Raw genomic sequence first — 8,717 nt, 5'->3', positions numbered from 1 at the left:
TCCACAAAATCAGTTCAAGCCAAGAATTGCGAGAGGAGGGGGATGCTTTGGTGGAAGAAGAAAGGGCAGCGCCTCCTGCTCTTACACAGGTTGACTCCCATCAGGGCACTGGGACATCTTTTGCTCAGAGTGCCTGTGGTTTAGCTGGAGTGACTCAAACCGTGCCTGCTGGCAGGGCTGGTCAACCCTTGCTGCTGGGATTTCTGCACATGACTAGAATAATTTGAAACATGAGCTTGGGCATTGCTGAAATTATATTTTAGGACGTCCCACATGGACAAGCAGATGACCGAATATTGTAACAATCTACTTGAATCAAATTAAATCATTATTATTACTCCTAAAGCAATTCTATTTATGGTAAGTTACAAGCAGGCCATGTTTGCTGGTGAAGTTTAAGGAAAGCCAAATCATTGAAATGGATGAAGTCACTGAGCAGAAGAAACCATCAGAAACCAGGGCTGCCTTGACCCGCTCACCCTGCCGTGGCCAGCAGGCAGCTCTCTATGAATGCAAAGAAATCCTTAGTTTCAGTTCATTCTGATAATTGCATTCCACTCGCATTGTTAATCTGCATTTAAACTAATTGGCACATAAAATACATTCCTACTTTATGTAGAAAAATTAGTGTAAGATGGTAACAGGTGCTACTGCTAAAATCCTGCAGGATTATAACCTGCCAGGAGTATTTTCATTAACAGGTTTAATCAAAACATTTCAGTCAACTTATTGCTCCAGCTGGGGACAGTGGCAGGGAGGGATGGGCTGGTCACACACGTGTAGGGACTGGCTGGCTCATGCCCAAGAGCGGGCTGTGTGCCACTGTGTTACTCACCTGGGTGTGGAGATGGGCAGCTAAACAGCTCACAAACAACACCCTTGATATGATGCATCTGAGTGGGATGCAAAGAATGGCCGAAAGTGGTGTAGTTGTGTGAAAATATGTTAGTTTGGTTACCAACAAAGAGGGAGGGGAAAAGTAATCTTTCAGGGAGGGACAGCAGGGAAATGTGACCTAGAGTACAAATACAAACATGGCAGAAATCGATTATCTGAATGAAGCTTTCCCATTTGCTGATCTAAACCATAATTAAACTGCAAATTCAAATCAATATAGCCTGGTGCTATCTTATCCTCTCAAGTTTTGTATATTTTATTTACACATAATTAATAAACTTCCTTTGGCATGTCCTGGATTTAGAGTGCATGAGCAGGCGGTGAATAGTAAGCAATGAAAATGCTGCACTGCTGCTTTTCCATTTGAGCGCAAATGATGGCAACAGAACTCAGGAATTCGCTCCAGTAACAGGGAAATGGCATCAGAGAAATGTCTCCCTGCTTATTCAGACCTTTTAGCTGGGGAAGAATCAGGAGCAGTATCAATGTTAATTAGACCACCAAGTGCACCATGCAGATCTCCTGCACCAAAGTGTAAAATCCCAAATTGGTACAAGCAAAGCATTTTTACTGTCCGGGGAGGAACAGGGAAAGAGAAAAGAAAAAAAAAAAAAGGGAGAGCAATTGTGGCTTTCATCAAGTATATTTCATAATTGTCCATTAAAATATGTACCCACATCACAAAACACTTTAAAAAAACCAAGTATTTTTAATTGTATGTACAATAATGCAAAAATATGCCTAAATATGTATCTAATGCAAAAAAATAAACCATTTAATAAAATCTCCCTTCAAATGTCCCCTTGCTCTTCAACACATTAAAAAAAAGGACAGAGCTCAGTAAACAAACAGGAGTTAAAACACAAACTAAAAGATGAGAGCAGTGCAAAGCAGACTCTGAGGAATGAGAACGGATAGGCATCTGATTCAGCTTCCCATTCCCCTGGATTTCACCATAACTACGGTGCAACTTTGTCCTATGCCAGTTGAATTTGGTTTTAAAAAGTCACCCTGGTATTCAAGCTATAAGAGGCTGCCTACGGCACTCATTTCCCATGTGAGCAAAAAAAGTTAATGATAATCCAACTAAGCACCCTTTAAACCCCCTTAAACAGGGATGAATTTCACCCTAGGCAAATATTTCAAGTTCTGTATACTACTGCTATGCACTAAGAGATCTCGTCCAACCAACAATATGGACTAAAGTCTACCTGGACAACTGTGGTGGAAGAGAGACTTCTGCTATTTCATGGTGTGGTGGGTTGACCTTGGCTGGACGCTGAGCTGCTATGGAGAAATGAACTCCATCTCAGCCAGACCCAATACACACGGCTACATGTTCAGTCGTTTATTCTTTCTGCATTCTCTAGGGAACTGCAAAGAGGGCTCTAGTCTTGGAATTTCAGTAACACAAATATTTTGTATTTGTGACTTTGCAATTTCACTGGTAGTTGGGCTTCTAAATATTTCTGAAGACTAGGTCCAAGTTAAATGAGGTCTGAGTTATATGAAACACTTCAGTTGCAAACAAAAATGCTGATCTGATTCTTACTTGGATGAGGTTAGGTGACTGATGTATATCCTTTATCTTGCTAGAGTTACTGCCCTCAGAGTACAGCAGGCTGCATGTGACACAGCTCTTGTCTGCAAAAGCAATGGGAGGAGGTTTCAGTACTGCTCCCTCAGGAAAGGTGGCAGGAACTGAAGCGCTATTTAAAAAACCTGCTCATAAGGCACTGGTGCAGCAAGGTTTGGGACAAACATGGTTTTACGATTCCTATTTTTCAACTGTTTAAAAGTCAGTCCATTAAATCAAGCATAAATAGCAATAAAAAGGCATTAGAAAAGTTCGAAACCAAAGAAATCAACTTAGTATTGGAAGTTAATTTAAGACAGTCTCTCTTCAGTGCACACACAAGATCCTGCATGTTATTTTGAACTCATTGTTGGCTCATGCTCACCCAATATACAAAAGTCCCCCGACAAAGTCATGATGCGCTGAACATCTCCTACGAACAAGAAACTTTTAGATGACATAGTTACACATTAAACTTACAGACCGTGGACAGGAACATACATTGGCTCACCCACTGTACATATCTATTCAAAGCTTTAACAGCATAAGAATATACACAATATATACACTTAATTCACACAGTAAAACAACCCTCAACGTCTGCTATTTTGTAGGGCTATGCATTTCTTCTATTAAAATTCCACACATGGAATTATCTCTGTGCCAGCTCCTCTTCATAAGCAATAGGATCACTTCAAGGTAAATTAGCTCTTCATGTATATGTAAGAGAAACAGGGAAAGCTCAGCCTCTAGTCATCACTGTCACTCCCAGACTCACTCAACTGCAAGTCATTTCCTATGGAAAACAAAAAACAACAAAACACAACAAGTGAGTAGGTGTTAACTCACATTTCATGGCAATCAAACCAAAAAACGGTCACATTTACACTGGAAGATTTAAATAAGAATAACATATGAAATTAATCCCAACATCATCTGTCATTTAATGGAACTGCTCTCCATGCCCAAGAACATCAAGAACTGCCAATACACAGTTGGATCCAGGCCAAACCAAGCTTCCTTGGCTCCACAGCCACCAAAGTCACTCCCTGGTGGGACAACAGCCCTCTCCATGCTAGCAGCTGTGGAAAGCATTCCACAGCCTCCATGCAGCCAAGCTCCCGTATATGGCTCTGGGACAAGGCATTGGGGAATTCCTTGGCTTTCTCAGCCCTTTTTAAAAAGATTTTTTTTGCTTAAGGCCATTTGGGTAGCCAAGACAAGGCCTCCACATGTCAATAAACCAAAAGGAATGTTAAAGCCATCACAGCTCAAGGCTACTGGCTGAACTAAGCTGACACGTGTTGTGACTGCAAAAGCTCCCCTCTAAAGTGCAAAGAGAGATTGGACTAAAGGCCAGGATATGGATCAAACTTACTGTCTCAGATCCTGTTTTGCAGAGCACTTGTGATTTGGTGAGGTGGAGGGGATAAAAAGAGGCAAGAATCATGCTTGTGTTCTGGTAACTCAACCTAGCTCTTCGAGCATTCTCCCATGGCCCTGCCCCAAAACAGCTGCAGAACAGCTATGAAACAACTGTGCCCTGGTTTTCTTCATCTCCTCTACCTTTTACAAGGCAAGAACTTGGGTTAGCTGTGATTCTTCCCATAGCAAAAGGATTTTAAACCCAAAGGCAAAAAGCACTGCCTGAGTAGAAGAGCTACCCTACCAGTTCCCAGATTCTCCTGCAGTCAGAAGCTTCTTATCATTCAATGGCCTGTGCAGTATTGTTTTCATGGCCCAGGAGAAGCAGGAAGGAGGCTGCTCACAACCAGACACAGGGAAATGTACAGAGTCCTAATGACTCTGTTGAACTTTGGATTTCACTTAGACATTGACAACTGGCAGGAAGACTGACAGGGCTCTACAGTTTTCCAGCAGGCCTTTTCGGTATGGTCTGTACATTATACGTGTCTTCTCAAAGCTGGAAACCCTACATACATCTGTATTCAAACTCTACTGGTTCCCTATGTATGAGTGTCAAGAGATGCACACAAACATGCCTCAGGAGGAATTAAGAACAATTTATGATAATTGTAAATGCAATATTTTAACTTCACTGAGTTAGAGTATACCTGATCTAGCATAAGGAAAGAGCAACATCGATGTACAGCATGTCCCCAGAGAGATCCTCATGGGACAGAACTATGCTCTAAAAATGTTTCTTACACTTCTTAAAGGGTGAAGTGAGCTTGTACTGATTCAATGCTTGCAAACCCGTAGCTGCAATATTTTAACCAAACACACGGCACTTTAAGTATCCCTTCAAAATGTGCTATTTGTGAAAATACAGCTGAGACCAACACAATAAATACTCTGACAAAGCAATAGCGGAGATCACAGAGATTGTGCATTTATGAACACGGAACAGCCTTGTCCCATTCACAGTTCTTTACAGACCTTTAAATGACAGCCCCCCTATTTCCATCTAATTTGTGTTTTCACATTAAAGTAATTCCCATCCTTCAGTGCACCGGATCCTCCCGCACCAGTGGGAAAGTTCTTTTCTCACACTCATTCCACCTGGAGGCCTGAATCAAGGCTCACCAGAGCCAATGGGGGCCACTGCCCTGATGCCCGCAGGCTCTCCATACCTTCAGAAAGTTCTCAGCCCTCTGTTCACAAAATCTGCCCACGTATTGAAATTGTACTGCCAGTGCAACTCCCTGGGACTACTATTTGGCAAAAGGCACTTCATGGAATTTAGCCTAACGTGCTAAGTAAATGAGCGGTCTTAATCAGCTTTCAACAGTGATAAGACACAAGCATTTACTTACGGAGCGTGTTCATGAGCTGATTGCTTCCTTGCGGCCTGCTGGTGCCGTTAGCGACAGCATTCCTGTTGTTATACTGCTGGTGTGGTGGTTGGGAAGGGGAAACATGTGCTGCCTCTTCCCCCTCGCTGCTGGAGCTTTCATCTTCACTCCCAGATGAGCTTTCTGAATCCGATGAGCTGCTCCCACTGCTGCTGCTCATCTGCTCAATAATTTCAACCTCTGCTCTCAGCTCTGAAATAAAAAGACATACATCTGGTTGAAACCATAAACAGGGCCCCATGGAATTTTGGAAAAGAATGTGAAAATGCAATAGTTTTGTCAAGTATAATTTGTCACACCAAAATATCTCACATGAAAGAGAGACACAGGAAGGGAAACAAAAAAATTCTGAGCATTTTTTTACTTATTTCTGTAGCTAAATTTAAAGAGGCAACAGCATAGGTAAGTATCAGAAAACCTTCCCTTCCACTATTATTCTTTATGTACTTTACACTCCTGAAAGCACTTCCACCTTCTTTATTTTCGACAGGCTGTATGCTCTACATACAAAGTAAGTATCTTTCCTGATCAAGGAAATCTAAACCTAAATTGCTAGATGCCAGTGACATTTAGGTTTTTGGAAAATACAAAAAATGGGGGGAGGGGGGTGTGTGTGGGGAACATGGACACGGGCAAATGATCACAACAGAAAATGCCTCAGCTTCAGCTAATATGTGAAACTGTTCCAGTGCAGTACCAGAGCCCATTTTAAACAAACTTAAGAAGCAGATGGGTGACATCAAATAATCTTGCAGCGGAGCAGATGAGAATAGCTGAGAATTTTCACATGCTGGAGAGTGGTAAAAATACCATAACCTGCTACAGAGCATACAAGTAGCCAGGAAAATATGGAAACTACTCTGAAACTTGAAAGTTATTCAAGTCAGACACTCCCCACTTCAGGGTTTCCAGTGCAAAGAAACACTGGAGTACCATGACAGCACCACAACAGCCTCATCACCAACAGCTAGTGTTGGCTGAATGACTGGTTACTAAAGAGCTATTAAGGTAGGTCACCCCAAATCATATAATTATGACACATTTAACAATATTGTAAGTGGCCTAAACACTACTAGACGACAATTCTTTTGTGTCCACTGACAAAGTTGAGTATGTAATGACTCAGTTCACTTAGGCAGGTTTCCACGAGAGCAACATTCACACATATTTTAAGCATAGGATGCGAAACCCTCAAAATTTAGGTTTTTGTTGTGCTGGCAGTTTTATAATCACAAGGTATATACCCTGGAGAAGTCACATACTAAAGGGACAAGAATGAAGGAAGGGAGAGATGAGGTATTATCACCTCTACCTGACAAATGGAGAACTCATGCCAGGAATAATTCACTTAGGTAAGACGTGTGTCAGAGTGAGATGAACCCCAGCTACGCAGATCATGACACCTTTCTTGTGTATGGCATAGACAGATCATGTACAATTACTATTTCCTTTATGTAAAAATGGCACAATTTAAATATATCTTATCTTCATCCCCTGCAGGAGTAAGTCTGAGCAACTGGAAGTCTTCTCTTCTTTAATAAGATCCTTGGGCTGCCTAACATTATAGAATAACAGCTAAGTTTTCAGCGTCCACAAGATTTACTGGAGAGAATTCCTCTAGCTCAGCACGTATTAGTTTGAGAAATTACGTTTTCTTTTGCCAGTTTTAAAACCACTATTTTTCAATTTCAAAGTTCTCAATTTCAAGTGCTATAGTTATACTACAGCTGGGCATTTAAGGATAGCGGTGTTGTTCCTTCAACTTACTTCCTAAATCTAGATCCCTGCCTAGACCACCTATACTCTCTGTACTTTATTAGTATGCCAGGTAAAACCTACTCTCATCCCAAAGACATAGCATACAAGACCATTGGAAGAGGGAGGAAGAATATATAATTAGGCCAACAGAAACTACTACTTTGTACTATAATGTCTTTCTCCCTTATGTCCTCCCAACATGGTCTTGCAGGCTTTAAAAATCCATTTCAGGCCTGGAGTCTGATACAAAGACAAATGAGCACTTGTAAGTCACTGTTCTCAGCCTATTCATATAGAGGATTTCAAATTGTAAATGTTCCTTGTATTCAAGGTTAAGAAATTAACAGGGGAAAGGTATGGGAAAGGTATAGGAAAGATAAGCAATAAGAGTTCTTTCCCTTTAAAATGCTCAGGTTTAAACTTTTTTTCCACAGCTTAATGATGTAAAATTTCCACATACTTCTATTGATGGAGTTGTTAGTTGCAAATTAAAGTGATGATAATAACACATTGTTAAAATATCCTGCATTGCAGCAAGCACAACTCCCTGTCACAGTCCATGTTGCAAAAAGATACAATAAACAAGTCTAACACAAGACAGGTGCCTGAGAATTACACACTTATGCTTACATAGCTAGAGTCTGTAGCTGAAAAGGAGCAGTGTTGGCACACAGGCTAAGAACAACAGAGCCCAGAAAGCAGCATTTAAAACAGTATGAAGAAGGTGAAGAGCTCTAAGGCACTGGTGGTGAGAGGGAAAAGGTGAAACAAAAATGCAAGCCAGGGCACTAGGAAAAAAAAAATCTAAGCAAGAAGTTTGAACTCTGTAGAGTAGGCAAAGAGATAACTGAAGGAAGTGATGCTGTCTGACCAATGAGAAAGAAAATTAGCCAGGTCAATTTTAAACAGAATTACAGATTAATGTCAGAACAAAAAGTGGGGGTTTTCTCCTGGGAAAGCAGAAAACTAAGAGCCCATAAAAGAGGTTTGGTTATGAGGAGGGAACAGTAGAATGCCTTGGAAGAAGTGGTAAGGTCCACTACACTGAATACAGGAAAGAAAAAGCAAAACAGCACCAGCATCACAAGCTTCAAGGACTGGGAAGTTATCAGTGACAGTGGTCACTGGTGGAAACTTGGTTAGAGTCCATCTTCTAGTGACTTTTTGCCTCACAGGCTGACAGCTTCCCCCAAGGAATGGGTTGTCTCTTAATTCCTTGAGTCCAGAATTCTAAACATCTCATCTGCACAGATGAGAAAAAAGCAATTGTTTTCACTAATATTATGGTGGTTGATGCACCACTAGAAACCTGTCAGGCAGAACTCCAGCAGGACCACTAAGAAAGTCTGTTCAAAATAGTCTTGTGTCACACCATTAAAGACAGTGGCTAAGCCAGTGATGACACCAAGGCCTTGTAGGAAAAACACACCTGCTTTAGAATTGTCCAATTTTGCATTTTGCCATTTGACTGCTATGCTTAGTGCAGTTATAGGTACTGAAGCCATGGCTACACATTTCCTTGCAGTGCCTCCAATTAAAACAGTTGTATGTGTATATGTGTACATATATTCTAATCTGAACAACAACAGTGTCTGACCTTTCCTAGATCTTTTTGTATCATAAGATCAAACACCACATGTTGATGTGCCTTTAAGTTTTAAAAGATGAGA

At 41.1% G+C, this 8,717-nt stretch overlaps 1 protein-coding gene across 1 annotated transcript in view; it reads right to left on the bottom strand.

Annotated features, from left to right (window-relative positions):
- Positions 1-1,586: 1,586 nt before the first annotated feature.
- Positions 1,587-8,717, bottom strand: part of EAF1 (ELL associated factor 1) — a 20,102-nt gene continuing 12,971 nt past the window's right edge. Inside the window, exons 5-6 of the mRNA XM_051789062.1 lie at positions 5,251-5,481; positions 1,587-3,269 (exon numbers count right to left, since the gene is read on the bottom strand). Coding sequence (XP_051645022.1) covers positions 3,223-3,269; positions 5,251-5,481 — 278 coding nt within the window. The 3' untranslated portion in view covers positions 1,587-3,222. The remainder of the gene's footprint in view (positions 3,270-5,250; positions 5,482-8,717) is intronic.

This window comes from Manacus candei, unplaced genomic scaffold, assembly GCF_025592945.1.
Source record: "Manacus candei isolate 608988 ecotype Guabito, Panama unplaced genomic scaffold, ASM2559294v1 h1tg000026l, whole genome shotgun sequence".
Taxonomy (NCBI): Eukaryota; Metazoa; Chordata; class Aves; order Passeriformes; family Pipridae; genus Manacus; species Manacus candei.
This window is presented reverse-complemented; position numbering and strand designations above follow the sequence as displayed.